Here is a 20,925-nt window from a genome sequence, read left to right on the forward strand (position 1 = left end):
TATTTAGTTGAGGGAAGTGAGCCTATCAATCTGTGGATGGAACATGGCTTCTTCTTTCATCCATTACCTAGATTGTCTTTCTGTGCTGTGTACCCGTCACTTATTAATATCACAATACCACATGGCATGGCATGACATGACATATCACATTTGCAATACTAATAGAAGTTGTATTTCATAATTGCTTTCTATTGTGCTTTATTTCTTGACTATTGGGAGTTGAGTAACCAAGATAACTTTAACTTCAGCTTGACTAGAATGTAAACTGATTCATTTTTATCAATAGTCTCATGACCTCCTTTTTCTTAGGGTTATTATTTCAGAAAACACAGAAGTATAAATGCTCTATTTTCTCCTGAGAGATAGAAATATTCTTGCTCTTATCAGTTTTATAACCTGGAAATATATCTCTGTCTATCTATTTATCTTTCTACCATCTGTCTTCATCAGCACATACCTATCTACTTATCATACCTATAATTCATTTATTCTACCCATCCATCTAAGAAAAGATGCAAAGATGGATGATTTTGAAAGAGAGAAGACTATGAACATATTTATAAATAATAAATAGAAGATTTTCATTGATTTCCACTGTTTTTCTTATAATCATAACATTTATTGAGTTACTATGCTCATCTGTTTTTGTTGTTTTGCTGAGATTATACATAAACTATCCTTCTGATTTACTCTGTGTTTATTAGTTTTTATAGCATTTTTCTTCATTTATTCTTTATGAGATATTGCATAATAATTTTAAATGGATCTCAAAAATTTTATTAAAGTGTGTTAATTAAAATACAGAAACAAAATACTGATATAAAAGAGAGCCCATTATTAATTGACTTTATTAGTGAGATAATAAAAGGATATTATAAATTACTTTATGCTCCAAATTTTAATTGTCTAGATAAATGAATTAATTTCTTTGAAGATACGATCTAATCAAATTTATACACAAAAATTGACACTATGAATAGATGTATATCTATAATAATTGAATCAATAATTGATAGTGTCTTGGAATCAAAGTATTAATATTAGATGTTTCAATAATAAATGCAAATTTTAAAAGAAGAAAAACCAGTTGTCTACAATTTTTTTCCACATACCAGAAATGGTATTGGATGACAACCCTTATTAATCTAATGTTCAAATCAGAGACAGTCATTACATATAAACTACTGAGAAAGATCTTTCATGAACAATGATACACCCCCCACAAAACCCTCAAAAATTGTATACAACAATGTTTATGAAGAATTATAAATAGGCCTAACAGTAGACAATCAATGTAACCTAAGCCATAGACAGTTTAAACTAGAAAATTTATATGACAATAAGGAAAGATGTAAAAATAGGTATTGGACAAAACACAAGAGCTGTTCAAGACAAAAATTTTAACTAAAGTAGGAATCAGCAGAAACTTCTTCAGTCTGATAAAGGACATCTGCAAAATTCCATGATTATTGTTACATTGAGAAAGGCCCTCTACAAAGTGAAGGTGGCCACATTATGCTGATTGTATTTCAAAATAGATTACTTTTGAAATGTCTACCCCTTTATTCAGCAATTAAAAACAATGAATTCATGAATTTTTTAGGCAAATGGATGGAACTGGAAAATATCATCCTAAGCAAGGTAACACAATCACAAAAGAATACACATGGAATGCAATCATTGATAAGTGGATATTAATTAGACCTGAAGCTCTGAATACTGAAGATACAATTAGCATATCAAATGATTCCCATGAAGAAGGAAGAAGAGGGCCCTGATCCTGGAAAGACTTGATCCAGCATTGTAGGGGAGTACCAAGACAGAGAAAAGGGAGGGGAAAGATAGGAGAATGGATGGAGAGAAGAGGACTTATGGGACATATGGGGAGGGGGGAACTGGGAAAGAGAAAGCTTTTGGATTGTAAACAAAAAATATAGAAAATAAAAATATATATTTAAAAAAAAGATTTAGATATATAGATTAATAGGGCTTTCAGTTATCTAGGGTTACATGGAGATTTGGAATGTATATAGCTTTTAACTTAAAAAATGCACACAGCTCTTCTGAGAATATACATGTATGTAAATAGCTACTAATGGTGGTGAGTTAAGAATCTAATTGTATCATTATGCAATGCACAGCTAAGAGTATTCCCTTTTAGGTTGAATGAATATGTATTCTACAACTTTTGCCAAAATTACTGATTTTCACTTGTTTTAGAGTTCACTTTATTTTCATAGTTAATTAAATAAGAATATCTGAGTAATACAATTGATAATTATCTTTTCCAATTGCTCTTGAACAAAGTCATTAAAATAGACAGACTCTTAATACATGTGAAATTGTGTTCTTGCTCTGGCATGGTTCCCCAGATACTGTGCTATCAAACTACAAACACTCTTGAATATTTCATCTTAAACTTCATACAACTAACCAACCAACCAACCAATCAACCAACTAACCAACCAACCAACCAAACACAAACAAATAAACATCATTATGACAGTCAAAATGAATCCACGTTTTCACTCTTAGATTGTAATTATAGGAAAACTGAAAATGTAGAAGATAATAATTATTTTTGGTGATCAGATTGCTCTAGCACTTAGTTTTCAAGAAGAAAATCACAGTCAGAATTCTGATAAAAACAAAACAAAACAAAGTTACATTGTCTCTGTAGTTTTTCTAGTAATTATTGACATTTCAAAAGACATGAAATGTTTGCCAACTCTTAAAGGCAAATTCAGAGAACATATTTCATATTTAACAATTATTTTTATGTGTGTTATAGTACTCATGATGCAAACACAATATTGTAGTATGTATTCAGGTACAGGACAAAAATGCACATGGGGTGGGAGAAAAAGAGAGGAGAGGGAAGGAGAGAGAGAGAGAGAGAGAGAGAGAGAGATTATTCAAAGCAGGTAACCTTGTCCCAAAGTTAAACATTCGTTTTTCTATGGATAAGATTAATGCTTTTCTGTAATAATTTCTTTTATGCTGTCTGTGTCTATCTACCTGCTCATTTAGAAGTCATTAAAAATCAGTTTTGTTCAAGGAAAATATATGACTATTAAGTTTCACATCGAAACTTAAAGAATCCTTAAAGAATTAAAAAAAGTTTCAATTCTTCCTATTTCTGAACTATGACCTTATCAGATGACCATCAGTTTTCTAAGCCAAGTTGCTCATCTTAGGAACTCAGACCAATTGGCAGGTACAACGGACAGGCACAATGCATTTGATTAGCAAAGGAGAAGGGGCTAGGGAGAAAGATGCCTGTGTAGGCACAGTTGTTAAAGCCACAGAGAAGGAAACAGAGGATATTCATTTGGAGAACTTAGGTTAAAAACAGACAAGAAACAAAATAACATCTCAGGCAAGGATTATATTGGGACGCGTTTTTGAGGTGTGGACAAACAGCCATTTGGGACAATAGGAGATTAGTTTTGGGTGTAAGAGTCAGTAGCAACAGAAAAGAAAGTCGAAAGAAAACGAATGCAGAGGTTGACAGGATGTGTTACTTTTGATCAAATTTATGCTTTGGAACCTTATGGAGGATTCAACAATGAGGCATATGAGGGCATAAGGAACACATTTCAGGACCCACATTGTAATTTCTCCTCAGCATCTTGTCTTCCATTATTTTCTTCTAATTCTATACTCTTATATCTGTCTTCAACAAAACCTTAGTTTACACTCATGATATCATGTTAACATGAGGTTTAAAAAGGATAATACAATAACCAATGAATGTTTTTCCCAGGCTCACCGAATCCTTGGAGTGCTCCACCTAGCATTTGGGCATCCATCACAGGATTGAAGTTTGGAGCTGGGAAGATGGTTCCTTGGACCTGGCAGGAAGAATCAACACTTAAGAGCTTGTACTAATTTCAATGAAAAGTTTCAACAAAATCATCTACTTAAATACCTACAGAAATATATTTTAAATGTTTATTCTAGTGTACCTCACTGTTGTCTCTCAAACATGGCATAATTGTGTGTTAAATATAGAAAGGTGACTTGATTAAGTGTATTTTATTCAGTGATTTTTATTATGTTGCCATTATCATCAAGAAAAAAAGTTGAGATCTTAGGTTCAATTATAAAATTTAAAACTAAATGTAAAACACATTTTCTTTGAAGCTGATGACTACTTATAAAACTTAAAGAAAAGTATATGGAAAGATTTAGTCCATTCATCTGAACTGTGTCATTCACCACTATAGCTTTTTACCCATAAAAGTAAACTTAAAATCATATGAAAAAATTAAAATAATTGAATGTGGGTTTGGAATATATAAAAAAAAATGGAGGAACAAGGATAAGACTTATATTATTTGCCCAAAGAACCCAGCTGCATAGAAAACAAAAAACAATGACCCTGTGATGTCTTGACAATAATAAAATAGCAGAACATTTATGAAATATGTTAAGAGTCACATGGTTCTGAATTCAGATAGAACCAGTTAGACTCTGTGCCCTATTCTCACCCTCAACAGAAAGAGCCGTCAATCAGATATTGTTAAGAACAAGGGTCAGCTCTCTACATTTGTTTTCAGTGTGTCTGGAACTCTGGAAAATAAAAATTGCTATCTCATAGTGAATGAGCATATGAGGATTTAAAAACTCATCCACTAACCTAGTGCTTTGGGGAATATTATGTGATTATGCAGCTCTCTAATATTCATTGTCTAATGGGAGATTAATTATTTAAAAAGAAAAAGAACATAGTTTATTGTTAAATGAGTATGAATCCATTGATATAAAAATATTTAGTAAAGGAATTGGAGGAGTAAATGCTTTCTTTTGAAGCCACAATTATGCTGATACCACAACCACACCAAGATCCAACAAAGAAAGAAAACTTCAGACCAATTTCCCTTATGAATATCGATGAAAAAACTCAATAAAATTCTTGCCAACCTAATCCAAGAACACATCAAAATGATCATTCACCAGGATCAAGTAGGCTTCATCCCAGGCATGCAGGGATGGTTCAATACACAGAAGTCCATCAATGTAATCCACTACATAAACAAACTCAAAGAAAAAACCACAGGGTCATTTCATTAGATGCTGAAAAAGCCTTTGACAAAATTCAGCATCCTTTCATGTTAAAAGTCTTGGAAAGATCGGGAATTCAAGACACATACCTAAACATAGTAAAAGCAATATACAGCAAATCAGTAGCCAACATCAAACTAAATGGAGAGAAACCTGAAGCAATTCCACCAAAATCAGGGACTAGACAAGCTACCCCCTCTCTCCATATCTTTTCAATATAGTACTTAAAGTTCTAGCTAGAGCAATTAGACAACTAAGGGAGGTCAAAGGGATACAAATTAGAAAGGAAGAAGTCAAATTATCACTATTTGCAGATGATATGATAGTATACTTAAGCAACCCAAAGAACTCTAGCAGAGAACTTCTAAAGCTGATAAACAACTTAAGCAAAGTGGCTGGATATAACATTAACTCAAACAAATGAGTAACCTTCCTATACTCAAAGGATAAACAGGCTGAGAAAAAAAATTAGGGAAATGACACCCTTCACAATAGTCACAAACAATATAAAGTATCTTGGTGTGACTCTAACCAAACAAGTAAAAGATCTGTATGACAAGAACTTCAAGTCTTTGAGGAAAGAAATAGAAGACCTCAGAAGATGGAATGATCTCCCATGCTTGTGGATTGGCAGGATTAATATAGTAAAAATGGCCATATTGTCAAAAGCAATCTGCAGATTCACTGCAATTCCCATCAAAATTTCAACTCAATTCTTTCTAGAATTAGAAAGAGCAATTCTCAAATTCATCTGGAATAACAAAAAAACCCAGGACAGCTAAAACTATTCTCAACAGTAAAAGAACTTCTGGGGGAATCAGTATCGCAGACCTCAAGCAGTACTACAGAGCAGTAGTGTTAAAAGCTCCATGGTATTGGTACAGTGACAGGCAGGTAGCTCAATGGAATAGAAATGAAGACCCAGAAATGAACCCACACACCTATGGTCACTTGATCTTTGACAAAGGAGCTACAACCATCCAGTGGATAAAAGATGGCCTTTCAACAAATGGTGCCGGCTCAACTGGTGGCTACCATGCAAAAGAATGCAAATTGATCCATTCTTATTTCCTTGTACTAAGGTCAAGTCCAAGTGGATCAAAGACCTCCACATAAAACCAGACACACTAAATCTACTAGAAAAGAAACTGGGGAAGAGCCTTGAACATATGGGCACAGGGTAAAATTTCCTGAACAGAACACCAATAGCCTATGCTCTAAGATCAAGAATTGGCAAATGGGACTTCATAAAATTACAAACTTTCTGCAAGGCAAAGGACACTGAAAATAGGACAAAATGGCAACCAACAAGTTGGGAAAAATCTTTACCAACCCTACATCTAACAGAGGGCTAATATCCAATATCTTCAAAGAACTCAAGAAGTTAGACTCCAGAGAGCCAAATAACTCTATTAAAAATGGGGTACAGAGCTAAACAAAGAATTTTCACCTGAGCAATATCGGATGGCTGAAAAGCTCCTAAAGAAATGTTCAACATCCTTAGTCATCAGGGAAATGCAAATAAAAACAACCCTGAGATTTCACCTCACAGTGGTCAGAATGTCTAAGATCAAAACTCAGGAGACAAGAGGTGCTGGAGAGGATGTGGAGAAAGAGGAACACTCCTTCACTGCTGGGCATATACCCAGAGGATTGTCCAGCATGTAATAAGGGCACGTGTTCCACTATGTTCATAGCAGCCCTATGATATAATAGCCAGAAGCTGAAAAGGACCCAGGTGTCCCTCAATGGAGGAATGGATACAGAAAATGTGGTATATATACACAATGGAGTATTTTTTAGCTATTAAAAACAACGAATTCATGAAATTCTTAGACAAATGGATGGAACTGGAAAATATTATCCTGAGTGAGGTAACCCAAACACAAAAGAACACACATGATATGCACTTACTCGTAAGTGGGTATTAGCCCAGACCTTTACAAGTACAGCAATGCTCTTCATTACTGAGTCATCTCTCCAGCTTGGACATTTTCTTTTTAATGTTTCAATCCTAGATGGCTTTAAGGTTTAAATATTGGAAGTAGTAGTCACTTAACTTTAATTGTGAGATTATGATACCATTACTGTATTTTATAAAATATGCATATATATGTGTATGTATGTATTTTATTCACTGAGAAAAGAATTTTAACAATATATTGTTTAAGACAATTTTAGTCTACTTGATCATGGTGGATGATCGTTTTGATGTGTTCTTGGATTCGGTTGGCAAGAATTTTATTGAGTATTTTTGCATCGATGTTCATAAGTGAAATGGGTCTGAAGTTCTCTTTCTTTGTTGGATCTTTTTGTGGCTTTGGTATCAGCGTAATTGTGGCTTCGTAGAAGGAATTGGGTAGTGTTCCTTCTGTTTCTATTTTGTGGAATAGTTTGAAGAGTATTGGTGTTAACTCTTCTTTGAAGGTCTGGTAGAATTCTGCACTGAAGCCATCTGGTGCTGTGCTTTTTTTGGTTGGAAGACTTTCTATGACTCCTTCTATTTCTTTAGGCATTATGGGACTGTTTAGATGGTCTAGTTGGTCCTGATTTAATTTTGGTATTTGGTATCTGTCAAGGAAATTGTCCATTTCCTCCAGATTCTCCAGTTGTGTTATCCCGGGAATGCAGGGTTGGTTCAATATACGGAAATCCATCAATACAATCCACTACATAAACAAACTCAAAGAACAAAACCACATGGTCATTTCATTGGATGCCGAAAAAGCATTTGACAAAATTCAGCATCCTTTCATGCTTAAAGTCTTGGAGAGAACAGGAATTCAAGGCCCATACCTAAACATAGTAAAAGCAATATACAGCAAACCGGTAGCCAGCATCAAACTAAATGGAGAGAAACTTGAAGCAATCCCACTGAAATCAGGGATCAGACAAGGCTGCCCCCTTTCTCCTTATCTTTTCAATATTGTACTTGAGGTACTAGCTCGGGCAATTCGACAACATAAGGAGGTCAAAGGGATACAAATTGGAAAGGAAGAAGTCAAACTATCATTATTTGCAGACGACATGATCGTCTACCTAAGTGACCCAAAGAACTCCACTAGAGAGCTCCTACAGCTGATAAACAACTTCAGCAAAGTGGCAGGTTATAAAATCAACTCAAGCAAATCAGTGGCCTTCCTATACTCAAAGGATAAGCAGGCTGAGAAAGAAATTAGGGAAATGACCCCCTTCACAATAGCCACAAACAGTATAAAGTATCTTGGGGTGACTCTTACCAAACATGTGAAAGATCTGTATGACAAGAACTTCAAGACTCTGAAGAAGGAAATAGAAGAAGACCTCAAAAAATGGGAATCAATATAGTTAAAATGGCCATTTTGCCTAAAGCACTATACAGATTCAATGCAATACCCATCAAAATCCCAACTCAATTCTTCACAGAGTTAGAAAGAGCAATTATCAAATTCATCTGGAACAACAAAAAACCCAGGATAGCTAAAACTATTCTCAGCAACAAAAGAAAATCTGGGGGAATCAGTATCCCTGACCTCAAGCAATACTACAGAGCAATAGTGTTAAAAACTGCATGGTATTGGTACAGTGACAGGCAGGAGGATCAATGGAACAGGATTGAAGATCCAGAAATGAACCCACACACCTATGGCCACTTGATCCTCGAGAAAGAGGCTGAAAACATCCAATGGAAAAAAGATAGCCTTTTCATCAAATGGTGCTGGTTCAACTGGAGGTCAGCATGCAGAAGAATGTGAATTGATCCATCCCTGTCTCCTTGTACTAAGCTCAAATCCAAATGGATCAAGGACCTCCACATAAAGCCAGACACTCTGAAGCTAATAGAAAAGAAACTGGGGAAGACCCTTGAGGACATCGGTACAGAGAGAAAGTTTCTGAACAGAACACCAATAGCGTATGCTCTAAGAGCAAGAATTGACAAATGGGACCTCATAAAATTACAAAGTTTCTGTAAGACAAAGGACACCATCAAGAGGACAAATCGGCAACCAACAAATTGGGAAAAGATCTTCACCAATCCCACATCAGATAGAGGGCTAATATCCAATATATATAAAGAACTCAAGAAGTTAGACTCCAGAAAACCAAACAACCCTATTAAAAAATGGGGTACAGAGTTAAACAAAGAATTCTCACCTGAAGAACTTCGGATGGCGGAGAAGCATCTTAAAAAATGCTCAACTTCATTAGTCATTAGGGAAATGCAAATCAAAACAACCCTAAGATCTCATCTTACACCAGTCAGAATGGCTAAGATTAAAAATTCAGGAGACAGCAGGTGTTGGAGAGGGTGTGGAGAAAGAGGAACACTCCTCCACTGCTGGTGGGGTTGCAAATTGGTACAACCACTCTGGAAAGCAGTCTGGCGGTTCCTCCGAAAACTGGGCACCTCACTTCCAGAAGATCCTGCTATACCACTCCTGGGCATATACCCAGAAGACTCCCCACCATGTAATAAGGATACATGTTCTACTATGTTCATAGCAGCCCTATTTATAATTGCCAGATGCTGGAAAGAACCCAGGTATCCCTCAACAGAAGAGTGGATGCAAAAAATGTGGTATATCTACACAATGGAGTACTATTCAGCCATTAGAAACAATGAATTCATGAAATTCTTAGGCAAATGGATGGAGCTAGAGAATATCATACTAAGTGAGGTAACCCAGACTCAAAATGTGAATCATGGTATGCACTCACTAATAAGTGGATATTAACCTAGAAAACTGGAATACCCAAAACATAATCCACACATCAAATGAGGTACAAGAAGAAAGGAGGAGTGGCCCCTGGTTCTGGAAAGACTCAGTGAAACAGTATTCGGCAAAACCAGAACGGGGAAGTGGGAAGGGGTGGGTGGGAGGACAGGGGAAGAGAAGGGGGCTTACGGGACTTTCGGGGAGTGGGGGGGCTAGAAAAGGGAAATCATTTGAAATGTAAATAAATTATATCGAATAAAAAAAAGACAATATTAGTTTCTCAGCATATTTAGATGAATGGGTATTGATTTATCATGATGTACCCTATGCTCATCTCTATATGTATATCCTCTCTCATCAATATTTATCAGAGCAGTACCTTTGATACATAGATCAATTTGATAGGTAATAATCTTCAGCTCATATTTTATATTATGGTTCATTTGTGGAGGTGACAAACTTATAGGAGTATATGAATCATTATATCTACTGTTATGATATCACACAGCAGCTTCAAGGTTGTAAGAGGTCTATAGTTTCTACTCTATTAAAATATTTTCTTTTCTTTTGTGTTATAATAGTAATTGGAAGTTAACTCACCACTTGAAAATTACCACTTAGTACCTTAATAATATTAAACTTGCTACGTGCTACCAGCCAAATACAAACCTATTTTGTGATTTTTTAAAAATTTTATTTAATCTGTTTTTTACACCCCAGATTTTATTCCCCTCCCAGTCTACCCTCTGACTGTTCCTCATCTCATATCTCCTCTCTCTCTCCCCCATCCTTGTCTCCATGTGGACGTCCCCCTACCCCTTACTCTCCAACCCCACACTCCACTGATCTCTAAATTCCCTGGGACATTCAGTCTGTTGTGGTTAGGTGCATCCTCTCTGACTTAACCAAGACCTGGCTAAGCATTTAAAAAAATCATGAGCCCTAAAACCCAGTGTATCCATTTCTGTTCAGTAATGTGATATGAGAAGTGAAGGCCATAATGGAGAAAGAGGTAAGAAAGGAAAATGTCAAAATATTTACATTTGCAGATAACATGATTTTATACTTGAAATATTCAAAACATTACACCAGAAGGTTTCTATAGCTGATAAACACACTCAAAAAAGGAGTAAGATACAAAATTAACACACAGAACTTAGTAGCCTTCAATATAGTAATAGTAAATGCAGCAATAAAGCAATCAGTGAAACAATACCAGAGTATTTATTTTTCTATTGCTATGAAGACATCATGTCCAACACAGCATATAAAAGAAAGAATTTATGGGATGAAACTGACAATTTCAGAGGGTGAGTCTGTGACTATTATGGAGCATGACAGACAGAAGACAGGCATGACACTGGAGCCATAGTCGAGAAGTTACATTTTGAGTTAACAATTGGCGAGAGAGAGAGAGAGAGAGAGAGAGAGAGAGAGAGAGAGAGAGAGAGAGAGAGAGAGAGAGAGAGAGAGAGAAGGGAGGATGAGAGAGCAAGCTAACTGGAAATGGCATGGGTTTTTGAAGCTTCAGTGTTCACCCCCAGTAACATACTTTTTCCAACAAGGCCACGCCTCCTAATCCTTCCCAAACAATTCCACCAACTGGGGATCAAACATTCAAACATAAGAGCCTATAGAGGCTATTATGATTCAAACCACCACAAATATCATTCTTTATAACAAAACAAAAGTATCTTTGGAAATGAAAGGCTTGCACAATGAAAATTTTAAGACAACTAAGAAGGAAACTGAAGAAAACATCAAAAGATCTAATGTCCTCCCATGGCCATTGATTGGAATGCTTCATGTGTGAAAATGTTCATCCTATAAAAAATAATGTACAGATTCTGTGTAATCCCCACCAAATATCCAATGTAATTATTCACATAAATTGAAAAATATAATCTCAAATTTTTATTATAGCTGTTGTCATGGAATCACAGAGTTACAGATTTTCAGGAGACAATAGTTCCACAAAGCATCCACTCTATTTGTAATGTACAGAGTTCACCATCTTCAAGTACCTAGGCTCAAAGTTTCACATTATACTTTGTTTTGAAATGAATGTATCACAGTGAGTATTATATATGTCTTTAGCTGAAGGCCTAGTAACTCTTTGGTTAATGAATGGGCAAAGTTTTAAAAACATTACAGATTTCAAACTATTTCCTTTGGTGCACAAAGCATCATTAATTACAAAGGAGGAATACAGTTTGATTGTGGCCCATAACAAAAATTTTATATGGTAAAATGTAGCTAGAGTAAATATCATACACATTAACATAATTATCTCAAGAGATTAGGAAAGTACATAAATGTATTGTCTTGGACATCAGAGAGATTTGAATTCAAGTTTCCTTTATGTCTGTAAGCAATAGTATAGGTAAAGAAGTATTTAAATTCAATGTATCTCATTTTCCTTCCATTACAAAGTAGGGATAATATGATTTTAATATAATGGAGTCCCCTAGAAATGAAATATCTTTTGAGCTAGGACTTGGGGTAGTGCTTAGCATTTTGAAAATGGCAACTATAACAGTAGTCAAAGCAATCCATAGAATAAAACATACTTAGAAGTAAGAAGAACAAAAGAGCCATGAGAGATATTGATGGATTGTGGAAAAATGTCTCCACAGGAAACAATTCAATAAAACTAATCCACTAATAATCAAACAGATAAACAAACATTACAAATACAAAATGTATACAATGTTAGAATTTCTGTCTTTTATTCTTTATACAAATGTCTTTTCTATTATTTAGTATAAAATTATGTTGTAAAATATACAAGACAGAAAGCAGGATATTATATATTTCTCAAATAAAGAATAACTAATAACTAATATATCTATATGTTAAAAGATCAGATGGAACTCAGAACAGAAGAAACATATCTCCATACAATAAAATCAATACATAAAAAAATCTATAGTTAACTTTTGATTAAACTGGAAGAAAATTGAAAGAATTTCACCAAAATTGTGATCAAAGCAAGGGTGACAAGGAAGTTGGTACTGAGAGGTCAGTGTGTATAGTATTATGATGGGAAAGTTTACATATGGTGATCAGAATATATTTACAGAAGATTGGCTTTGTGTAAGATACTAAACTCTTCTACGAAGGACCAGAGTATCCATAGTTTGTTCTTCCTCCTTCTTGGACATCATTTGATATGTGAAACGTGACTTGGGTATTCCAAGCTTCTGGTCTAATATCCACTTATCAGTGAGTGCATACCATGTGTGTTCTTTTGTTATTGGGTTACCTCACTCAGGATGATATTTTCCAGGTCCATCCATTTACCAGGACAGGGAAGCAGGAGAGGGTTGACTGGGGAACAGGGGGAGGGTAGAGGGTCTATGGAGTTTTCGAGGGGGGGTAGAGAACCAGGAAAAGGGACAACATTTTAAATGTAAATAAAAATATATCTAATAAAAAAAGTTGAAAAAAGATAGTAAACTCTTGGGTCTAAGTATAAGTTTTCATATACTAAATTCACAGGGAAATCAGTATATGGAGGCCTAACAACAAATCAAACTAATAATTAAAATTAAAGAATATATTACTAATTCTTTAGGAATTTCTTACTATATATGCCTTAGCTTGAATCATGGTGCTAAAATAAAGCAGTGACCAAAACTAACTTGGGGATGAAAGGATTTATTTGGCTTAGATCTTATCATTGAAGAAGCCAACCCAAAAACTCAAGGTGGGAGCTAGAAGCAGAAAACATAGAAAATTGGTTATGGGCCTGATCTTCTGGCCAGACCCATTTGCCCAGGATTAAGATTATTCAAAGAGGGCAGGTCCCTCTCACATCAATGAATAATTAGGAAAATGCCCCATAGGCTAATTTGATGAGGCAGTTCCCTACGTGAGGTCTCTTTCCCAGGATGAGTCAAGTTGACAATACTAACCTGCATAAAAAACTTTTATAACATACACTACTTACTTCTTCACCTAATTCCTCTCAGATCCTCCTTACTTCCTCAACCCCCAGCTTGTTGTCTTTTTATTTTCCCTATTGAGTCTAATTTTTTATGGTCATATACTCTTGGGAATGGGGCCATACACTGTGGCATAGTCAATCAGGGACCACGTCTTTAAAGAAAACTGTTTCTCTGTCAGAAGTTATCACTGCCTGTGCTTCTCAGTCAGTGGTGAGGATTTGGAACCTCTTTCTACGCCATGTCATAAAGGAGTGTATAATGCAATATATTAATGGCATGATCTTTGGCATTTTCATCCATAAATTGGAAGCAGAAGGAACAGGAATCAGGGATAGACTTAAACCCTCAAACCCTGCCCCCAATGATGTTTTTATGTTTTCCCATCAAGCTCCACCTCTTGACGATTCCATAATATTCCTAAAGAATGCCTCCAGCAGGAGACTACTGTTCAGATACATGAGTCAATGGGAGGAAACTCTTATTGAAACCAGCAGAGTAGTCCATGGTAATAAGGTTAAAAATACATTACACTCCTATTCCTCATAGCTTTGCAATAGTCGTTGATCTGTTTACCATGGAATAGCAAAGTAGATTGACTGAAAGTTTGATATGTATTTCATTAATATCAACAGTGTAATATAAAACTGTGAACTAATGTGATTTATTTCTGCTAAAAATGAAAACAGCTGAAAGCATAAAATGTTCAACATTCTTTGATACATGTTTTAATTTGACTTTAGAAACACTTGAATATATTTAACAATGAATTGGGTACTTATAATTAGTCAAAGCAAGATTTCTTTATATATATAGTAAGAAGACTGTTAAACGCCATTTTATGTGTGTGTTAAAAGTATGTTATATGTTAATGTATCTGTATGCAATTATTAATTTAAAAAACTTGTGATAAATTGCATATATTTTATCTGTAGACTCAAACAATCAAACATCATAAAGTATTTGCACTTGTAAATGTAGATGGATTTGTTTTTATTTATCCTACTTTTGGAAAATCCTTTGCATATTTGAGGCCTGTCTCAGTTATTTTATATGAAGAATGGTTCTGACTTTTAAGGTAATCCTCCAATGATAGTGGAAATGTATTTGTTAGCTTTTTAGAACATTTGAAAGTTAGGTATCATGGAATTTTTTTCTGTAGTATAAAGAAAATATATGCTAATGCAGTACCTTTACATAAAGTTAGTAAAAAGTCTCAGGCATGAATTATTTAGTAGCTTGTGAACTTTCGAAAGTGGAGAGATTGTTTTGAGAAATTTCCAATTGTTCTTATTTATTGTTGTGGTGACAAGAGAATGATGTAACAAAACTCTGGTATTGAGCCTATATGAAGCACAATCAGCTAGGAGGGAAACTGCAGATTGGTTTTCCTATGAAGAAGCACAGATCTGAAGTTTCAGTTTTTGAACTTTATTCATATTTATCAAGAGGCCACTCCACAATAATTTACTAGATATGATTTTGGAATGTAGATTTTTGGCATTTGTTCTATCTAAGAGGATTATATTGCTCCTGAATTCAAAACCCAGTTAAGATTTGCCAATTACAGAAAGAGGAACACTCCTCCACTGCTGGTGGGGTTGCAAATTGGTACAACCACTCTGGAAATCAGTCTGGCGGTTCCTCCGAAAACTGGGCACCTCACTTCCAGAAGATCCTGCTATACCACTCCTGGGCATATACCCAGAGGATTCCCCACCATGTAATAAGGATACATGCTCTACTATGTTCATAGCAGCCCTATTTATAATTGCCAGATGCTGGAAAGAACCCAGGTATCCCTCAACAGAAGAGTGGATGCAAAAAATGTGGGATATCTACACAATGGAGTACTATTCAGCCATTAGAAACAACGAATTCATGAAATTCTTAGGTAAATGGATGGAGCTAGAGAACATCATACTAAGTGAGGTAACCCAGACTCAAAAAATGAATCATGGTATGCACTCACTAATAAGTGGATATTAACCTAGAAAACTGGAATACCCAAAACATAATCCACACATCAAATGAGGTACAAGAAGAAAGGAAGAGTGGCCCCTTGTTCTGGAAAGACTCAATGAAGCAGTATTCAGCAAAACCAGAACGGGGAAGTGGGAAGGGGTGGGTGGGAGGACAGGGGGAGAGAAGGGGGCTTACGGGACTCTTTGGGAGTGGGGAAATCATTTGAAATGTAAATAAAAAATATATCGAATAAAAAAAAAAGATTTGCCAATTACATGGCATCACTTTAGATTTTATCGAAGAGTGCTTTCAACCTATGTTACCTGTGGCCCTCTATTCTGCATTTCAATATGTTTAAATTATAACTTCCCAGTGGGCAACTAATTTACTCCATTAAATATAATGTGGACTCAAATATTTTTTATATATCAGAAGGATTCCAAAATTCCACAAGGATATTAAATTTTTATTGTTGTGTTAAACATGACCTAAAGTAAGTTGGAGAGGAAAGAGTTTATCTCATCTTATAGCTCATAGTCAGTCATGAAGGGTAGACAGAGCAGGACCTCAAGGTAGCAGCTGGAGGCAGGAACCAAAGCAATGACGAAAGCTATTCAGTGGCGTTTTCCTCAGGTTTTGCTCAGCCTGATATTTTATATAACATAGGATGACCTACTCGGATGTGGCACCACTCACAATGGACTGAGCGCTCTTGATATCAGTCAGCAATCTAGAAAATATCTTACATAGTTGCCTGTAGACTGATGGAGATATTTTGTCAAATGAAGTGCTCTTTTCTCACTTTAGCTTCTGTCAAGTTGGTGGAAAAAAATATAACCAGGATGGAGATCTTTAATTTACCCAGTAGTCTTTTCTAAAATTAATCATTCATATGAGCAGCTTATTTTCTAAGTGTTTTCTATTTTCATCTGCATCCCAGTGAGCAGTCTTAAGGGAGTTATTTTATTTGTCTTCTTCACGTATGGGAAGTCTATGATGCTAAGCTGCTTAAGAACATACTGATGGTATGTTATGAAGAAAACCCTCAAATTCACATTTAACTTCATAGTTAGCTCCATTTTCATTATAGCACTAGGTTTTGTAAGATGAAATAGCATATTCTATTGAGTAGGGTTTCTCATTTATAAAAAAGAAAATATATTTTTATTTCTGAAGGTCTGTCTCTATAAGAAAACTACAAAGTTATATAAGTGAAATTGTTATTATATCAATTTAAAGTGAAAGATGACAGCAATGCTATATGCACGCCCATGTGTGTGTGTTTCTATGTGTGTGCATGCATCTTTCTCTCTTAGTATAGTGTGTGTGTGTGTGTGTGTGTGTGTATGCATGTATACATTTATTTATTTACACATGTATGTTAGATGGAATACTGGATAAAGGAAGGACAACCAAATGTAAATTTCCAGTGGTTGGGTTCTAAATATTTTAAAATATCTAATATTTAATTTTAAATTATCTGCATAATCCCAATTTGAATTTATCTGCTGTATTGAATCCCCAGTAGATTGGTTGGGAGAGAATGAAAGCATCAGACTGCTTCACATCAGGGTTACCTGTCATTAAGAGGACATAGCATGGCCCTTTCCTTTGAGAGGGTCATGCCAGTGTTCTACCTGTGCTGTCTTTCTTTCTTTCTTTCTTTCTTTCTTTCTTTCTTTCTTTCTTTCTTTCTTTCTTTCTTTCTTTCTTTCTTTCTTTCTTTCTTTCTTTCTTTCTTCCTTCCTTCCTTCCTTTCTTTCTTTCTTTCTTTCTTTCTTTCTTTCTTTCTTTCTTTCTTTCTTTCTTTCTTTCTTTCTTTCTTTCTTTCTTTCTTTCCTTCCTTCCTTCCTTCCTTCCTTCCTTCCTTCCTTCCTTCCTTCCTTCCTTCCTTTCTTTCTTTTTTTGACTACTTTTCTTTCAACCCAATGGGTTAAAATCTACATTAAATTCTCTTAATAAACTCCAAATCTGATTCAAGTGTAAAACAAAAAAATCAAAACAGGCCTGTGCTGGCTGGATATTCCCTAAACTAATTAATCTCAGGAAACAAAAATTCAACTTTGAGTGAGAGAAAAATTAACCTTACTTTCTGCATTCTCAAGCTTATGAAGAGTTTTAGCAAAGCAGTAGCTGAGATATGTTTTTTTATGAATCTAATTTTTTACTGAAAGGGCATTATGACTTCAGTTTATATCTTGCAAAGTAAGTATGTATATTTTATTCAATAAAAATAAAATTTCATCAACAGATGGCAAGTTTATTAGTACTGCCACAGCTAGTGCTATTGAGATGGGGCAATCATATATTTTCCAAAATTGATGGAGAAGTATTTATACATAAGATCCAATTACTAAATTAGTGAATATAAAGTCTTTCTAAGTTAGCAGTTAGATTTTCAGGAATTTAAGACAGACAGAAAACAATCTGATCTCATTTACACAGCCTTTTAAAAGTTAACATGCAAAATAGTTAATTTATAGAAAACAATTTTCAGGAAGATGTAATTACAAATAACTTTTACTCAATAGAAGGGTACTAAACTCAAGCTAATTACAGTAAAATAGAAAACTTCAAATGCTGTTTAATTTTAAAAGCATATGATATCTACTTTCTAATGCCTGGAACATGTGAATATTACTTTACACCAAATAGACTTTTTTAGGTCCTATAAAATTAAATGTCACAAGGTGAAACAGTTGCTTTTGGATTGTCTGAATAAATCATAAATATGACTGGCTTCATAAGATGGAGTCAAGGGGAGATATGACTGTTAAAAATGGGAGGGAGGCAACAAGATAATAGCAAGATTTTCTTCTGCTCACGTTGAGTAAGAATGGAGGAAACATGACCCAGGAATGTAGGTGTCCTTTAGGAGCTGGGAAAGGCAAGGAAACACTTTATTTCTTAGAGTCTCCAGCAGAAACTAGTTTTGCTGATACCTTAAGTTCAGGCTAATGGAATTAGCTGTAGATTTTTAGAACTTTGGAACTCAAGGATCATGAAACTATGTGGGTCTGAGCTATGGGGTTTGTCCTCTATGATTTGCTACAGGTGTTTAGGAAATTAAATCATTTGGTTGAAATCCTTGTCTCTGAGTCCATCAATTCTAAACTCCCACTTCACAAGTTTATCTATCCCCAAGCAGATTTCTTGCACTCACAACAAATATCTGCATACTGGAAATGACAGAGATGAGAAAAGAAAGAAGGATATATAAATCTTTTATTATCTCAGATAATAAAAAATTAATCAGTAAGAATGCAGTGTGATAATTTCATATTAGTAAATATTGATAAAAAGACTAAACTTCATGTTTATAGCATTACATTTAGACACATTTAGGTTTAAAGGAAATACAAAGGAAATAAAATGATATCAAAATTTTCTTCCTTAATATTAAATGTGAATACACACCTGATCCCTTATAGATCTCTAAGGAAAAGGCTTAGGACTCAAAAGTCTTAAATCCAGTAAAATGACAACTTAAAAGAAAGGGAAAGGAAAATACTAATTGCCTATTATTTCATAAATAATGCCTAGGACTGATTTTAACCAATGAAAGTGGAATCAATGATCAGAAGTAAATGGGAGAAACATGTCCGCATTATTAATATTGATGTTTAAAATCAATGCAAAGTAATAGTCAGCAATAACTGAATTTTTACTGTATAACAAGTCTTGTGATAAAGAAGGGTAACATTTTAAAAACATTAGATAATAAATAAATATTTAATATAATCAACTTTGTTAATGTTGACATCTCTGGAAAATAATTAAAATAATTTCTCTTCTTAGTACAAACAATTGTTGAGAATTTTAATCAAAGATACTAGAAAACATAGTATATCAAGTACTCTTTCATGCTATTTATATCTTTGGACATAGTCATATAGAATTTGTTCCCTAGTTGATTAACTTTTGCATCTTATTTAATAATCTACCCTTTCTTATACTTTATAAAATCATTTCTGATGTTGCTATTTTCTTATCTTTGAAAACAAATACCATAGAAGAGTTTTAAACATGCTTCTCAAACTTTCTTATGAGTGGTCTAATAAATCATATCAACAAGACTGTATAAAGTAAGCCGAGTGTTTCCATTGCAAAGATTTATATATGCAAAAATAATTCAAAATTTATTAATATCCATTGGAATAATAATTGGTAACACAAGAGGGTGATGACATTAAGTTCAGGGTTTTACAGTGTATTGTCCTTGTCCTTTGTTTATAATTATTCTCATATTAAAAAGAAATGACATTAAGTTCCTAATGAGGAAATTTTTGCTTTGATTTCAGACTGTGAAAACTGATACAGAAGACAAGGCTACCAAGATAAGTACTTTGATATTCTGCCTTTAGGTGTGTTGGCTATAGGGGTTATGTATAAGTATATTTTTTATAAAGGCAAGCAAATTTGTGTTTCTTTCAAGTTTATTGAGAATTTTGAACATCAATAGTGCTAAAGTTGTAAATTTTGCATTTTATTTTGAAGACCACAAGACTTTCTTGTTTTAATTTACTTGTAATAAACTCACTGGTCTTTCACTGTTGATAGTACCATTCTCTATTAAGATAACTCCTCTCATCTTTCCCTCTTAGAGTCTTCTTTTTATAAATTACCACATTCATATATTTCTTTAGATTGTATATATTTACAGCTGTATCCATAAAGATTTACGCTTTTCAATTTTCTTTTCTTGCAATGTTGACTTACTTTCTCCTTAAGAGTTGTCCAGTGCCAAAAGATGAGTAAGAAAGCCTGCTCTCTTCTAAAAAAGAAGCTATTTGCTGAGTCCTGCAGAACTATGTGGAAGAGACTGTGTGATGTGGTTTTTCTACCCCTGGAACAGAGCCAGCAGTGTATGGGTCTCCATAAGGGTTTGTGGTTGCTATACCTGGGGCTTGTTTGTAGTAATCTGTTTTTTTAACTTCATAGTTCTCTTTTGGGAAATATTCTCCCTGCTGAGGTTAATGGCACCATGAGTTTGGGAGGCAAGGGTGTGTTTACTGTCTCAGCTAAGTGTTAAATGCTGAGACCTTCAAGAAAGCTCTTAAGGCTGTTGGAAAGAACTCTGAAAATGTAAGTTCAAGAATATATAATTTCCCAACAATGCAAAATATGAATTGTATAGCTTCATGTACCTAAAAGAACAAAAGCAGCTGCACTAGTAAGCCACCTTGTCAGGAAGATACTTAGGAAGGAGATAAAGAGATTTTGAGTCATTGAAGGACAAGATTCTACTC

The 20,925-nt window shown here is 34.6% G+C and overlaps 1 protein-coding gene across 1 annotated transcript in view; it reads right to left on the minus strand.

Annotated features, from left to right (window-relative positions):
* Positions 1-20,925, minus strand: part of Anxa10 (annexin A10) — an 84,958-nt gene that overhangs the window by 35,982 nt on the left and 28,051 nt on the right. Inside the window, exon 2 of the mRNA XM_052162128.1 lies at positions 3,773-3,854. Coding sequence (XP_052018088.1) covers positions 3,773-3,854 — 82 coding nt within the window. The remainder of the gene's footprint in view (positions 1-3,772; positions 3,855-20,925) is intronic.

This window comes from Apodemus sylvaticus, chromosome 18, assembly GCF_947179515.1.
Source record: "Apodemus sylvaticus chromosome 18, mApoSyl1.1, whole genome shotgun sequence".
Taxonomy (NCBI): domain Eukaryota; kingdom Metazoa; phylum Chordata; class Mammalia; order Rodentia; family Muridae; genus Apodemus; species Apodemus sylvaticus.